This window comes from Saccostrea cucullata, unplaced genomic scaffold (assembly GCF_032062105.1).
Source record: "Saccostrea cucullata isolate Sc308-1 unplaced genomic scaffold, CSIRO_AGI_Scuc_v1 ctg4868, whole genome shotgun sequence".
Lineage (NCBI taxonomy): Eukaryota > Metazoa > Mollusca > Bivalvia > Ostreida > Ostreidae > Saccostrea > Saccostrea cuccullata.
Genome location: NW_026936993.1, coordinates 14,449 through 30,628, shown reverse-complemented (window position 1 = coordinate 30,628; position 16,180 = coordinate 14,449). Strand labels below are relative to the sequence as shown.

General features: G+C 33.8%; 1 protein-coding gene across 3 annotated transcripts in view; it reads left to right on the top strand.

Annotated features, from left to right (window-relative positions):
- Nucleotides 1-15,120, top strand: part of LOC134247029 (uncharacterized) — a 44,974-nt gene extending 29,854 nt beyond the window's left edge. For 2 of the 3 annotated variants that reach the window (XM_062729375.1, XM_062729374.1), the window contains 3 exons: nucleotides 4,301-5,512; nucleotides 10,595-10,802; nucleotides 14,256-15,120. In XM_062729375.1, coding sequence (XP_062585359.1) covers nucleotides 4,301-5,512; nucleotides 10,595-10,802; nucleotides 14,256-14,905 — 2,070 coding nt within the window. In that variant the 3' untranslated portion in view covers nucleotides 14,906-15,120. Of the gene's footprint in view, nucleotides 1-4,300; nucleotides 5,513-8,673; nucleotides 8,957-10,594; nucleotides 10,803-14,255 lie in introns of those variants that run through there. The other variant, XM_062729376.1, reaches the window with a different exon arrangement.
- Nucleotides 15,121-16,180: the final 1,060 nt, after the last annotated feature.

The window sequence follows — 16,180 nt, the reverse complement described above, 5'->3', positions numbered from 1 at the left end:
CTTTTTACAATATCTTATAAAAACATGCACTGCCCATAGACTTCAATGTAAAATTCAAAGTGATATTAATTGGACAATAATCAAAATTCTGTAAATTCCTTTGGTGGAGAATTTTCATTTGATAATATCTTCAAATTGCTACCATGATTAAAAATATTGGATTGTCTTGGCTTATCCCCCTTAGGTAAAAGCGTTATTATACCGTGTCCCTGTGTGATAGACATAAGATTACTCTCATGTGCATAATTAATTGAACTAACAACAAAGTCTACAAGGTACTATAGTAGATACATGTATTGCACATTTCTTGTTTTGCAACGATTTAGCCGTTGTTCTCCTTGGTTAATCCATAACTTATGTAATGAATTCTTTGCTCTTTTATAAGAGAATTTTAAAGCATGAAACCATAATTGAAAATTGATGAAATCTATGCAATGTGTTTAAAGGATTTTCAAGCAAAATTGAAATTGAAAATTATATTGTTTTATATAAAACACAACAATCTATCATCGGAAAAGGCAGATGTAAAACGCAGAATCAAATAATGTTTGAGTTTGCCTGGGATGTTTACGGGGTTTTGTGTCTAAAATATATTGACAATCCTTGCAAAACATATACGTTCACAAATCCTTTTTCCCCAGAATATCATCTTTAGTTATTAATTTTTTTATATATAATGTTGGGTATCAAGGTAATGGTCCTTTTACATAGAAATATTTTTTGTAATTGTAAAATGGTTGCGTTTAATCGAAATTTTATCAAAATAATTTATTCAAAAAATCTGTCATTGAACTTTGTATATGTATAGTTACCTGTTTGTTACCGGGAACTGGTGGACACACCTACTGAGTTAATTAACGTCTATTGTTTGACCAGTCGGTATAATGTACTCTGTTAACCTGTTTATCTTACCCTGACTCCAAATGCCGATCGGCAATCTTCGGCTGACTCCGCTATGCTTGTTTTAAACATCGGATGTGATTAGAGGAATAGGCTTCAAATTGAGACCTTTTTTGGGTATAACTTCCTTTTTACTCATTTCATATTTTGCACTTCGTAAAGATCCTCGAAAAGCTATCCTAATACGTTTAGTTATTTATTGTAATTTGATTTAAAATATATATATTTTTTTTGAAGGCTGGAAGTTGGAAGTGTCACTCTAGATACTCAGGTTTCAAATGCATGACATTTAAAAGAAATTCAATATAAGGATATGGAAATAACGAACAGTATTCAATCTCAATGTCCATTAAACAAATATACAAAACAAGAGCAGAGCAAACACGGACCTCCGAAACATCAGAGGTGGGATCAGGTACCATGGAGGAGTGAGCATCCCCTGCTGACCGGTCACACCCGCCGTGTGCTCATTGTCATAATCAGGAAATAACGGAAAAAATCCGTAGTCAATTCAGTGTATAAATAATGGACTAACAATTAGTATGAAAAACGTCAGTCAGCATTTGACTCAATGATAAATTGTATTTACTGACAAGGTCATTGTATCGACCATAAAATTTACGAAATGATGACTTTAAACGAGACTGTTGATATTCTTGTTTCATCAACTTGCTTGTCAATAATTTACCTCGTTTAAGAAATTGTTCATACGTAGAGCATGCTCTTGCGTATCAAATCAACTGAGATATAAATACTCCGTATGCAGGTGATGAAGGTATATTGCTGCATAAGTAAGGGAAGTTGACGATAGAAAAGTTAAAGTCATCACGTTTATCATATAGCTTGGTTGTTAGATTACCATTTGTGTCTTTTTCAAGTAGAATATCCAAGTATGAAGCAGATGTGTTGGACTCTGTGGTATCTTTTATCTCAAGCTCACCAGGATATATCGTGTCGACGTAGGAATGGAAATTATCATTATTAATTGACAATACGTCGTCGATATATCTAAATGTCGAGTTGAAGGCCACAGCTTCTGCTTCATATGAATATAAAAATAAGTCTGCTAATAACGGAGCGCAATTTGTACCCATGGGAATTCCAATAGATTGTTGGAATACCTGGTCTCCAAAAACCACATAGATATTGTCAATCAGAAACTCAAGTATCTTCTTGATGTCAACTTCAGAGTACTTATGTATACAATCAGAATCTGTTTTAACAAAATAATTTTTCAAATGACCAATGACGAGGTAAGTAAACTTACGAGTTCCATTTTTGTTGAAGAAGCAGCTGTCAATGATATCAAAAAGCCTGGATTTTAATTTGTCGTGCGGAATTGTTGTGTATAAAGTTGAAAAGTCGTAAGTTTTTATGCTGTTGATTTTTGTAAAGTCTTGTGATTTCAAATTGTCCAAAAGTTCTTTAGAATTTTTAAGTATCCACATCTGATTTACACCACTTCTTGAATATATAGTTGTACAGTACTCTTGAAGTTTTTCCTTCATTACTGTCAATATTTTAGTGAGAAGTAACGAAAGAGGCTTGGTTGAACATTTACTGGAACCTGCAATGTATCTTTGTTTGTAAGGATTCTTATGAAGTTTCGGAATCCAATATATATAAGGTAGTTCAAATTCATTTTGGCTCTGTGGAATATTAAAAGTATTCAAAACTGACCAGTGATTTTTGAAGGATTTCTTCCTTAGAAAGAGTAGTATATGTATAAGTAGGATTACCACTCGTAGAATAAAATCCAAGTTCTTCTAAAATGCAATTAATATAATGAGCCTTACAAACGAAGACAATGTTGTTACCTGCTTTGTCGGCAGGAACCAGTACGTACTGATCGTGTAATCTATCTAATTCTTTTTTCACTTCTGGTTTATTGAACACAGAAGGATAGATGGTTTTCATTTTGCCCCTCAATCTTTTAATACGTGACTTGAACATGGATCTGATACATTTAATCCATTCTGACAAGGTGTCAATGTCTTCTTTTTCATATCTAGCCCATCGTCTGGCGTAATTTTCAACAGAATCCATAATATTTATGAAATTCTGACGCCAGTTGAAGGATCGGGGTTCCCTATATTTAGGACCTTTTAAAATAAGTGATCTAAGGTCCTCATTACGAACTATATTTACGTCACCTGTAATAACGTGTCCAGCAGGACTATAGTTATAGGGCGAAGAACAACATGAACACGGAAGGGGATTATTTTTCAGATAGTCGATATCAAGGCCATGTAAAGTATTTTTGTAATTGAGAAGTTTGGAAGCAATGGTCGATGTATATTTGTAGGAAATACAAGGCGTAGTCTTTAACTTGAAATATGGTGGAATATAAGACTGGACCCTTTTGTGATTAAGAATATTAATAATATTTACCGCGTCAATTCCTTTATTGGCATATTGAAGTTTAAGGAAAAGACGGATTGTTTTAGCTGCAAGATTAAGATTAAACGAATAAATCAGGAAGATTGTAGCACACTTTTGACCTCTGCAAAGCCCTGTGCAAGAAACGAGACATCCGAAGAGCTCCGAGTCTTCCAATGTGTATTAATCTGATCGGGTGTCACATTAAATCTGATAGACTGTTCTACCACAATTCGATTTTGAAAGACCGACTACTGAGCGCATTTTAATAAATATGACTTACTGTTGCATATCTTAGGGAAAAAATAAACTTAACCACGAATCACTTAAGCATTCTCGTGATTGGATTTTCAATCTTTGACAATGTACTGTATTATACATATTTTTTCAACAAGACCCAAGCAGTCCCCAATAGCAGTACCCAAGTTGCTCTGGTATCGCTATAAGCCTGCTGTAAGACGACTGCAGACCAAGCAGTTGCTTTCTTGTACTGCTTTGTTCACTCATTTGTGAAAATAGTTCTGAGTAACATGATAACTTTGCCCCCTGGAGTATTTTGAATTTGCAAGCCATCAGTTGTGTTATTTACTGTCAGCAGAGAGGTACATGCATTTAAAATGTTAAAAAATGATTTCGTACACATTTTGATTGGATTACTTACTTAATATCTTTAGTATCAAAAACTTAAAAATAGTTTTAAAATTGAAATCAGGTCATGATTTTTATCCCTTAAATTACAAAAGTGACTGTTGGTCTATGATAGAACTTAGGAAATTATGACTTTAAACAAGACGGCTGATATTTCTGTTTTAGCAACTCGTTTGTTAAACACTTATTTCCTCTAAGAAGTTGTTTGGCCAAATCAAATGCAGACATTATGATGTTTTGAATAGACGAATTCATCTACACCAAAATTTTTTTTTTCTTTGTCTACTGGTTCAAAGTTTTATTTCTTTTTCTTCTTCAGGATCTGTATTTTACTGATAATTCAAATACGACTAATCTTTTTTATTGATTTCAGGACATAGAAGAGTTTTTTCAGTGTTTGTGGAGATCCCTACCAAAAACAATTAAGTCATGGCTTTCCAGTGACACTGAATTCGCTTTTGGTCTCCTATATGCCAGTGAAGAAGAAACCGCAGAGAGATTACAGATATTAAAGAACTCGATTGTGGATCTAGTATCACATACCGGTAAACTGAACACAAAATTCGAAGTTCCATCATCCTGGGCCTTACTCGAACATCTTTTACAAAATTCGGAAAAGCCGATCATATCCTGTCATGAAATTAAAGACTTGAATGAACAACTTCCTGAGGAATATCGCCTAGAATGCAACAAAGAGATACCTGAGTTTCTCTCATTCTTTCATGACCATGGCTTATTATTGTATTTTGAAGGAGAAGCGACTTGCACACATGCCATTCTTGACATACAGTGGTTTTCTGATGCATTTGCTAAGTTAGTCGCAGACAAAAAGCACATCAATAAAGTGTGCAGGCGAGAACTTATTGAAGAATGGGGACATTTCAATCAGACAGGAGAACTAAGCAACACGTTAGTTGACGCTCTTTGGAAAGGCGAAAATACACAATCGTACCAAAAATACAAAAAAGAGCTAATGGCTTACATGGAGAGTCTCCAAATGCTGGTCAGTATTGGTGAAACGGATAAAGCCCAATCCTGGTATGTGCCATGCATGAACAAAACGCAAATTAAAACAGAGATCATCAAACCAAATCTAGCGTGCTCTTCAATCCTGTGCTTTCGATTCACTTCCTTTGCCATGTTTGTGTTTTACAGACTCGTAGCCTATTGCATGATTTACCCTAAGTGGCATGTTGTTCCGGACAAGAAAGGCAAATGTCTGTTTCAAACAGTTGCAATGTTTGAATACAAGAACCACACTGTTTTACTCGGTATATGTGAAAAAGACATTCAGTTGCAGATTATGACAAACTCTTCAGAAATAGATACGAATGTCTCCTATGAAATAGGTATTACAATACACAAAGCCATTGAAGAACTCACGAAAACATTCTTTGAAGACACACATCCGAGTTTCCAAAAAGGATACAAATGCCAAAAAATATTTTGTGACCAAAATGATAAATCTTTCACACCAGAGGAGGAACTTTGTAAATTAGAAAATGAAGAAATCCAATGTTCATGCTGTCCAATGGAAGAAAAACACACAATTAACATTCCCAAAACTCGGAGCTTTTGGGAAAAGGTAATTATCATGCACTTATGCTTTTTTTCACAGATTGAGCAGGAGTAAATTCTGAAAATAAAGTTTAATAGCTAGGTTGCTTTTTAATATTTTTTATCATATATACGAGTATATATTTTTTGTAAATGGCTTAAACCCGAAAATCTCATGTACATACAATAAAATAAGTTCAATGATGTTCAAAAATCTTAATATAAGTATAGTTTATGTAGTTTGTGATGTAACAGATTGGTGTATGTATTTCATACTTAATAGAACTCGTTCGATTATGACATATTAATTATGCCTTTTTGCCTGGTATAATTCATTTTTAAAATGAACATTTTATATTTTTGAGGCTGATTTCCGTGAAATCTAATTAAAATTGCAACAAGATATTTGTTAAACCACAAAGCATAATTTACTAGTAGTGTGTATTTGGACTTTTTTCCCAAAATGTATATGCACTAGTATTACACAGATCTGTACATGTATTAGAGGGAAATTGGATACCCCAACATCCATTCACGTCCTCAAAATACTCAAGGTGCCAAAAATTTGCAATAATCTATTTCCACTCTTTATCTTGCTTAGTCAAACCAGGGACCTATATACTAACTTAGTATATAGGTCTCTGGTCAAACAGTTATCACGCAAATTGACTATCATTATACTGTATATATATAACTGTACAACTTTCCAAAAACAAAAGAAATTAACAAGCTTCATATATATTACGCATTTTAAAAATCATCCTGCATATATACTTTCATTTACTATTGTAATGGTTAGGGCCATGGATATCGGCCTGGATAGCTCAGTTGGTAGAGCACCTGACTAGAGATACAGGGTCCCGGGTTCGATACCCGGTCCAGCCATGCATTTTCTCCTTTCCTGTTACATTTGGTGCCGTGCCATGCCCTGGAATTGACAGGTGAAAGACCTGCCAGGGATGAGCCTGGGTTGGGGTCTTTGGAGGGCCAAAGACCTTTAAGAAGGGAGGAATGTAATGGTTAGGGCCGTGGATATCGGCCTGGATAGCTCAGTTGGTAGAGCACCTGACTAGAGATACAGGGGTCCCGGGTTCGATTCCCGGTCCAGCCATGCATTTTCTCCTTTCCTGTTACACTATCATTCCGGACACAAAAGTAAAAGGCGGGAAGTAATATTAATCCATGCAGTAGGTCACTTCTCCAGCAGTGGGGAGATCTTAACTAAATTAAGCTTTACACATATTAGAGATTCGCAAGCAGACAATGCCCGCTGAGTTATCAATCAGCCTGGGTCAGGTGTACACATACACATGTATTGTAAACAAAACAGCTAGCCTAGACATGAAGTTTTGTTCTCTGTTTTCCAAATTGACTTTAAATTTTATAGCACATCTGATTACTAAGCCCATTCTTTTATTGTACAAATATACTGTATCAAAATTTTTCTGTTTTTAACCACCAGAATACCATCATGTTTTCTCATCACATTGCAGACGCTTTGTTAGTAGGGAATTTCCTGTCTTACAATTAGAAAACATGCACAATGTATGAATACATATCAGAATTGGTATGATTATTTAGGTGACAGATGCTTAAAAGGAAATTAAAATGACAGACTAAAGTTGAATACAACGTGATTGTGGACTATATTGTCAAGAATTATGATTTCTTTATAGTAAGTTTAATGGGGAACTATTTTCTTATTCGCAATGTTCATTTTCCTTGGCAGCTGTTTGTCAGTTGCACTTCCTGTCTTGGACCACTGACATAGAGTCTTTGATATAATCAACTCCAAAAAATGAATATGATAGATACAGTGTACCTATTTTATGCGGTATAAATCCCCCAACCCAGTTTATACCGCATAAAATTGGTAGCTTTTAAATTCATTCCTTGAAAAATTATGTTTTCAAAACAATATTTAATAACAACATTTTTGTAAAGAAATAGAAAACGTTTTAATCTTTAAGTCTGGTGGAGATTTATCTTAGGGAGCAGTTCATCCAAACAACTTTTCATAAAATCATAAATAAATGAACTTATGAATATCTGAAAAGTAAAAAAAAATTAAAACCTAATAACACCATTAAGACGAAGTAAAATACGAATTTTAAAAACTTTTGTTCGGAACCTTTATGTATGCTATCAATGAAGAATTATTTCATTCAGGCAATGGAAAAATAACGCCTTATTATCCGTCTGCATGTTCTAACACAACCAACACTTCTTGATTTCACTTTTTTGGGGTCTCATATAGCAATACACAGATTTTGACTGTCTATCATGGTTTATTTAGATACTTTTCTGGCTCTTATGCGAAGTATATACATGTATAATAAAAAAAAAGAATGGTTTTCAATTCATATTTTTCTGATGGCGAAAACGTTGCAAAAATAAAACTAAATAATTTAATTTTGTTTATATTCTCGCCCTCTCATTGGTTGATTTCCAAAAAGGAACGCAAAATATTTTGTATAATATGGTTTGGTATGGGGACACACACCCTTGACGACCAGCTGAATCATCTTATCCATGCAGTCCCCTTATTTTCAGTATTCGGAATCCATGGAAAATTCAAGATTTAATAACTGTATCTTTAACTTTAAACACTTACTCGATCTAACCTCATGTAAACACACATCATTGTTGCTGGATCTATGTATCAGTTATTACCTCCCCTCGCTTCACATCACTTCCGTTACTGCGGTTGTATAAATGCGCATCGCGGATTATAAAAAAGGCGTAAACTGACCCAAACCAGATTATACTCGATAATTTGGCCAAGAATTAGATTCATTCCTTAAATGTTTTGATTTTCAATGCTCCAAATATATATATATATATACACAGAGCAACTGCAACTACAACGCTTTATGCCGTACATTCTTGTATTCTTGCATTTATGGTCGGACTGTTCAACCGCTGATACAAAATCGCCGCTGAACGTATTATAACATTATTCGGATGAGCAGGTCAACTATTAATGAAATAATTTATGACATTAAGCATTGCTTTGCATCTAATTATATTTGTATCATGAAGCGGTGTTATATCGTTATCGGTTGTTACAAGTCTTTATCATTAAAAAACAATGTTAACCTAGCCCTTTCGGCTCGATAAATCTTTTTCTCCTATATATTAAAATAACAAGAATCAACATAACATCAATTTATTCCCAATTAATCTCAGGTGAGCATTTTGGCCTATAGGTATTTTTATTTTATGTACCCCCTATAATTTTCAACTTTAACCCCCTTCCCCGCACTTTCGCATTTTAACGCATATACCATTTCCTATTTCTAACGCAAAATCAAACATATACCCTTTCCCCGCAATCACGCATTTCACACACTTAAAAAAGTTCATTTAATCTTTATTTTAATGCCAATTTCCTTCAATTTTATATTTTCAAAAATCTCATAAAATAAGAAAGGTATTTTCGAATTAAAATATTACGTCATGAAATTATTTACGCTAAACCAGAGAGAAAGTGCGCCACGCTATAAGGTTCTTGCGGGGAAGTGGTAAATTTCTATTCTATGACGTGAACATTAAGTGTATGTTGCAGAACAGTCCAACAAGTTGTAAAGAGTTAATCAACAAGGGGGTATTTATTATACGAGGTCATTTTTCTTCACGTGGGGTATGAGAATTTTTAGGGTGGTGACACTTTTTCTACGGCCAAAACAGTCAGTTTACGACGTCGAATTATCACCGGAATCATTTTTCCTCGTAGTAAAAAAATGACCGGGAATCATTTTTCGCCGTAGAAAAATGACCCCAGTCATTTTCTATAAGGGTCATTATTTTTTTTAAACCGGCAAATATGGCGCGTTTCTACTTTATGATTTACCAAAAAAAAAAAATCTTTCGAACAAGTTGAAAATTACAAATCAAATTCAACCCAAAAAATAGCACCATCAAATATCTTTATTATACCTCTATTGATAATAATTGAATTTGATTTGCTGGAAAGAAAAATTTAAAACACAACAATGACTCAAAATGGTACTGTTTACAGCAAAAATGACCTAGGAATCATTGCACGTGAAATATAATGACCAGTCATTATAATTAACTCTTATAAAAAATTCCATTTTGAGTAAAATTAATGCATAAAATAATAATTATTCGAGAAAAAAATGTTTTTAAAATTGTCCATGGTCTGTTTTGCATTACCAAACAGAATATGGTAAAATTTTATCGTAAACGGTTTATCAATTCAAAATATCGTTACAATTTAGTTCCATTGAATGTAGAAGCGGCTCTCTAAAGAGTTGAATTCTGTGCTAGATTTTGACCGTGTAGAGGAAAAGTAATCGCTAGTTATAGCAATGTATGTCGCTATCAACCAAATATTGTTTTAATCAGTAAATCATGCTGCAAAAACTTACATGACTTGCAGACGTAAATGTAAACATCCTCACTATACGGAGTGAAGCGAACCCCAATCACGATCAAAGAAAGAATTGATAGCAGTGTGTGATTCATAGTTTTGAATTACATGTATATCGGTATAATAAACAATTGATTACCCCTTGTTAGTTCAACATGGTGAAATAAGTACCCTCGACATGGCTCACTCGATGATCTGCATTGACCTCGGCCGCTACGCGGCCTTGGTCAGGTCAGGTCACCTCGTGGGCCAGGTCTCTGGTCCTTATTTGAACATGTTGACTTTAAAAGAGGTAATTAATTGTATATTCATTGCCCAATATAAAAAAAATGATTTTACAGAATCTTTTATTGAAAGCCAGACTTGATTGCATTGTTATTTAAAAACTTCTGTATTCTTTTATTTATTCTATAGCTATCGGTTTTTTTTTTCATATTTGCATTGCTTACGTCTATTGTCGCAGTTAAATCTAAAATGATGTTTAACCATGAATATTGCATTGTTAAAAGTAATTTATTAACCTGCAAGGATTTTAAAAAAGAATGTAATAACATCAATATTTTAAATGTCTTTTTTCTGTTTTTTATAATAGTATTTTGTTAATTTTCTGCTGACGACAGTCAGTTTGAGGTCTAATTATCAATTTTTAAATATTTTTTTCTAGTCATTAAACATTTGGTGTCTTATCTTAAAAAATAACTCATCGCTTTTAAGGCAAAAGAAGGGTCGCCAAGAAAAAGTTGTACCTATCCCTTCTCCAAACGAGCTTCTCAGAAGGACGCACTGACAAGTCATTTAAAGGCCGAAGTCATCAGAAGTGTAGGACTCATTTATGTTGATGGACATCCGGTAGGAACAGGGTTCCGTGTGGGAGAAAAGTACATCATGACCTGTCTTCATGTCATCAAAAAGATTATTCAAGGTAAATTGTATTGAGCAAAAAAAAGTTCTATGAAATAATAAAAATATTATAATAAAGACAGTTTTAAGAAAGTTTTAACTGCATTTAGCTTATTTTTACCTCTAAAGAACTTTATACGGTAATAACAAATATTTGCCCCCCCCCAATCAAACTTTGATGGAGATATATTTAATTAAGTTCTTAAACAGAGGAGTATATGCCGACTTCAAAGCACTGGATATTTTCATTAGAAACAACGACATATGTACGTAATGACGTCACAAACATGACGTACATTTCAAGTTATTATAGGAATGACTCTAATTTTTGGCCAAATTATTCGATGATAACCTGATTTGGGTCAGTTTACGCTTTATAATCCGCGAAGTGGATAATCTGCGAATCCGCGAAGCGGATTATAAAAAAAGCGTAAACTGACCCAAACCAGGTTATGATTAAATAATTTGGCCAAGAATTAGAGTCATTCCTTATAATTTAATTTTTAAATAATTAGACAACTGTGGATGTAAAATTGTGCTGCTTTTTAAGAGTTCAAATTTGCCGCGCAATAATACATCCCTAGTAACGGAAGTGATTTGAAACAAGGGGACGTAATAACTTAAGGGGACGTAATAACAGATCTAGCAGCCATGATGTTTGTTTACACGAGGTAAGAGCGAGCTACTGTTTGAAGTTAAAAGTAAAAATTTATTAAATTTAGAATTTTCCATGGACTGGAAATGTGGGATTGCATAGATACAAATGAATCAGCTGGTTGTCAAGGGGGTGTGTCCCCATACCAAACCAGGTTATTACGTTTTATTCTAGTGTTCCTTTTTGGAAATCAACCAATGAGAGACTAGAATATTATCAAAATTAAATTATAATGAATTTTACAGAAATATGTACATATTTCGTCGATATTTTGAGTAAAAGTCACCGAGCGCATGTGTGTTCAGGATTAATATTTTGATATAATGTGTAGAATGATAATAACAATGAATTATGTCAATATTGTTCCTGAACAAACTTGCACTCTATAAATTTTAGAGCTATGAAATTTTGTTAATTTTATCCTCTTTCTGAAAAAGGATATAAAATCGGACTAGTTTGTGACGTCATAAAAACAAAAATTGTAAATACACTGCTTTGACACTATAATATTTTCTGTTAATTTATATTTCTCATACAATTTTTTGAATTCAGCATATTTCGGGAAGTTTTCAAAATGATAGTCGATTGGGTGTTTGTTTGAAAAGGGGATGTCCTACTACCAAAACGAAAAACGGGGGTTGCTCGATATGTATTGTGTCAAATAGACATTATATCCCTTCTAGGTATTCCCCGTGATTTGAAATACACAATTTTATTCTCCGAATCCATCTCTGAAATGCGTCACGGTACGCTGATTTAGGTATACCTCTGAGGCACTGACAGACGGCTGAGCCAAGGGCCTGTCGGGAATTGTATCGACGACCAGATAAGAACTTTTTAAGTTTTGGAAAAAGGAAAAAGTCGCATGGTGCTAGATCCGGAGAGTATGGTGGGTGTGGCAAGACGATAACCTTCTCAAACTTAAAAAATGCTTCACAAGCTCAGATGTATACAAGTGATGAAGCATTATCATGAAAAAGGCAAACATGCCTAGATCCCGACACAGGACGTCGTTTCTGATAATATTTCTTGAGTTTTTTCAGCTAATACCGACGACTTGTAACACTTTTGCCCTTCGGCACCGGAATTTGTACGGCTAAACCATCACAAGAGAAGAATGTGCAATAAAGGACCTTCTTTGTGCTCATTGTCCTTTTGACAACTACAGGCCTTCTACCGTGTTTGGTTAGCCATAATTTGTTTCAAATTTTTCTTCCTGGTTCGAAATAGTGAACCCATGTTTCATCACCAGTAACTATGTTTGCAAATTGTCTTTGATTGATGTTTGGAAACATTTTTAGCAGTCGCTTAGCGGTTTGTATTCGTACCTTTTTTTGGTCATCTGTCAATATATGGGTTTCCATCTGGCAGAAATCTTTCGTACTTTCAAATTACGCTTCAAAATGCAATGCACCCGCGATAGCTATATGCCAACAGCTTTGGCAATATCATGAATCGTGTACCTGCCTTCAATTTCAATTATTTCCTTGACTTTTGAGACATTTGTATTGCCTCATACAGTCACAGGTCGTCCCAATTTTGCTGCATCTTTGACGGACTCTTTGCCAGTCAGAAATTTCCGTCTCCCCCTACGAACTGTGTCATAAAATACCTCAGTAAAAATCTGCTTTACCGAATTACCGAGTTTTGTGCAAACTTTTATATAAGCTTAAATTTCTTCAATATTCTCAACCGTTTCCCAACCATTTTTACAACAGTGGTCAACGACTGGCTCTATTGAAATGACGATTATTTTACAGCCATGTGTAGTTGAAGGGTCGTGTTTATACTGTTGGCAAGGTATTGAATAGAGTTATCCAGGCGTATAAATATCGATGAAATTGTGCAAGGTGTTTTCGCGCTGTTGTACGCAATACACACAGCATATCGAACAACCCTCGTACTAGTTCGAGTATTTACGAAAGTTATCATTTTGCTAAATGCATTACATTGCTGACTGAGTTTTCGAAAAAAAAAATCAACGAGTTCTAATTATGGCATACTTTTATTTCCCCATTTTCCTTCCAAAAATTCTTTTTTAAATAAAATTACCATCATTAAACTACCTGAGTATTAAATTTCAAATTGGTCATAGATTAAAAACCTACAGAAGGAACATATGGTCTACCTGATGACATTAATATTGTCTGTAAAATTTATATGAATATTGTTGCTTAATTAATCCCTGGTTAAATAATTATGAGAATGTGTTAATTTCAGGGATAGGGTAATTGAAATTTTATAATAAATATAATATACAGTACTGTATTTAAAGACAAAATGAACTTCCACAAGTATTTAATCTTTTTGTGACATATTTGAAATAGAAAACATAAATCATTCGACAAAAACATTCTTCATGAAAAAAATCAGTCAACTAATAACGAAGCATATTTTTATTTCCTAAGGGAATTCCAAAGTGATTAAATTGTTGCTGTTCACCACAAACTGCATTATTTCAGGTTGTAAAATACAAAAATATTTTTGAAACATGATACTGATAAGAAAACTAGAATCCATTGGCAAAAGTGACTCTCATTATCAAATTCACATGAGATGGATACGAAACACAGGACACATGATATTAAAAAAAATTATATAAAACTTCCAGTTTTGACAAAATTTTCATTTGAATTGTACATGAAGAATATATTGCATCGTGCAAAGAAAAGGTCACATGAAAGTACTAAAAAAGAATTATGTGAATATCGATCATACCAATTCACATGATTGATATTCGCATGAAACTTCTTTTACAAGATTTTTGCAAACTTCAAATCAAGAGAAATTAAATAAAAATAAAAATATCATGTTAAACAGGTCCCTTGGACTTTATCCGATTTGAGAGGGTTTACATACAGTTCGAGAGGATGATTTACCTTCAGAACACTGATGAGAGAAAAATATTCCATTTTGAGCCGAGCATTGTATACAAGCATGAAGGATTTGATGTTGCTTTGTTAGAATTAAAAAAACAGGAAATCCAGTTCCCCCCACCTTTAACTTTATTTGGTGCAAATTGCCTTTCATCTGAAGAAGTTCACCTTATCGGCCATCCAGGTGGCGCTCAGATGAAAGAGGACAGTGAAGTATATCCAAGTGTTATTGAGCCAAACAATGATGTTGATAAGTATATCAAGGAGCTTAGTGATTGGAGCAGGGAAAAGTTTATGAACAATGTAGATTACTACTCAAGATTGCGTGAATTGCCAAGAAAAATTCTTTTTCACACAACGTTTGACCAAGGATCATCAGGGTCCCCTGGCATTTTGATTAGGAATCACAAACCCTGTGTTGTACTAATTGTGGCTGGCGGGGTTCCCTCTGTTTATTATGAAGATGGGGTATATGTGGAACCGGAGAAGCGGGTTGAGTTTGGATATGCCTTGAGAGATGTATTTGATGAAATGCAAATGGATGGAAATGACAAAAAATTATCATCAGAAATTTTCAAAGAATGGATCTCTTAGAATGTACACATAGGTGTGATTAAAGTTAAGATATAATAATCATCAAATGTGCCATTTTTGCAATTATGTGTAACAATATTTCCTTATTGAAAAAAGTTGATTTTCTCTTTTTCCGAAAAGAATCTAAAGCATCCAACGTTTCAACAAAACTTGGACTCTATTTTACTTCAATCGCGGGAAAGTTTCAATGAATATTACCTTAAGATTGTTTTATATGGACTATGTATATTTCAATTAACGTTTGTGACATAAAAATAACAATCATACTTTTACTTGAAATTTTAATGTATTCCCAATTTTGCCAAGATTGTTGAAAGACCCTAGTTGTGGACGAATAATTTTGAGTTTGCTAATGACTTAAATCCTTGAATATTCTTTTGATTTGTACATTTACCATTATATTGTAATCATTTTTACCATTATTTCAATGCCTATTCATTTTTTTAAATATTCATGTAGTTAGAATATCCTCATTTTTAACATTTGGTGCAGTGCTTTAAGATGTTTTATTTGATTTCCTCAATACGTAATCAAAACTCATATCTTTTATATAACTTTAATCAATTTATGATATAATTCAGTAATTTTGTATTACTTTCAGTTTCATTAAAAGTGTCCGCATGCCGTAAAGATCACCGTACCATAGGCGGATCAAGGAATTTGCCAAAGGGGGGGTCCAACATTTTGACCTATTAGGTAATGTCTGCAACATCTACCGCTCCCAATTTTCACCCCACTGCCTAGATCCATCCTGCGGACAAAATGTTTAAACTTGATATATTTAAGGAATAACTGTCTTATTTTTAGAATTCATGAAGTGATCAATGGATTGGCTTGTGAGATAATTTGCATAAACGCCATAGGCTTTGATTCCGCCAATCCACGGGCTCCAAGCCTGCTTCTCTCTAGGTGTTGTCCCGCCCTGCACGTGGTTTTTTTTGGAACCGCGCCAAAATATTCATGAGGAAATCAATTACATTTACAATTTGTAATTTTATCTCGGACATGCAAAGACATTGGAAATGTAAATATTCAGCGGTAAACGGAGATATAATACATTTACATTTTCAAATATCATCAAAAAAATTGTAGACGGGAAAGTAAAATAGGCAATCATGGTAAGTAAGAATCTATATGATAAAATTATTAACTTTTCCCCCGAAAACTAGCAAAATAAAGTCCCATAACGGTAATATAATTCAGTCAAAAGTATGTCAAACGTAATGAATATACTTGTTCTGTGTATTCAAGGCACAGTGCAAAGAAAAATCCGGA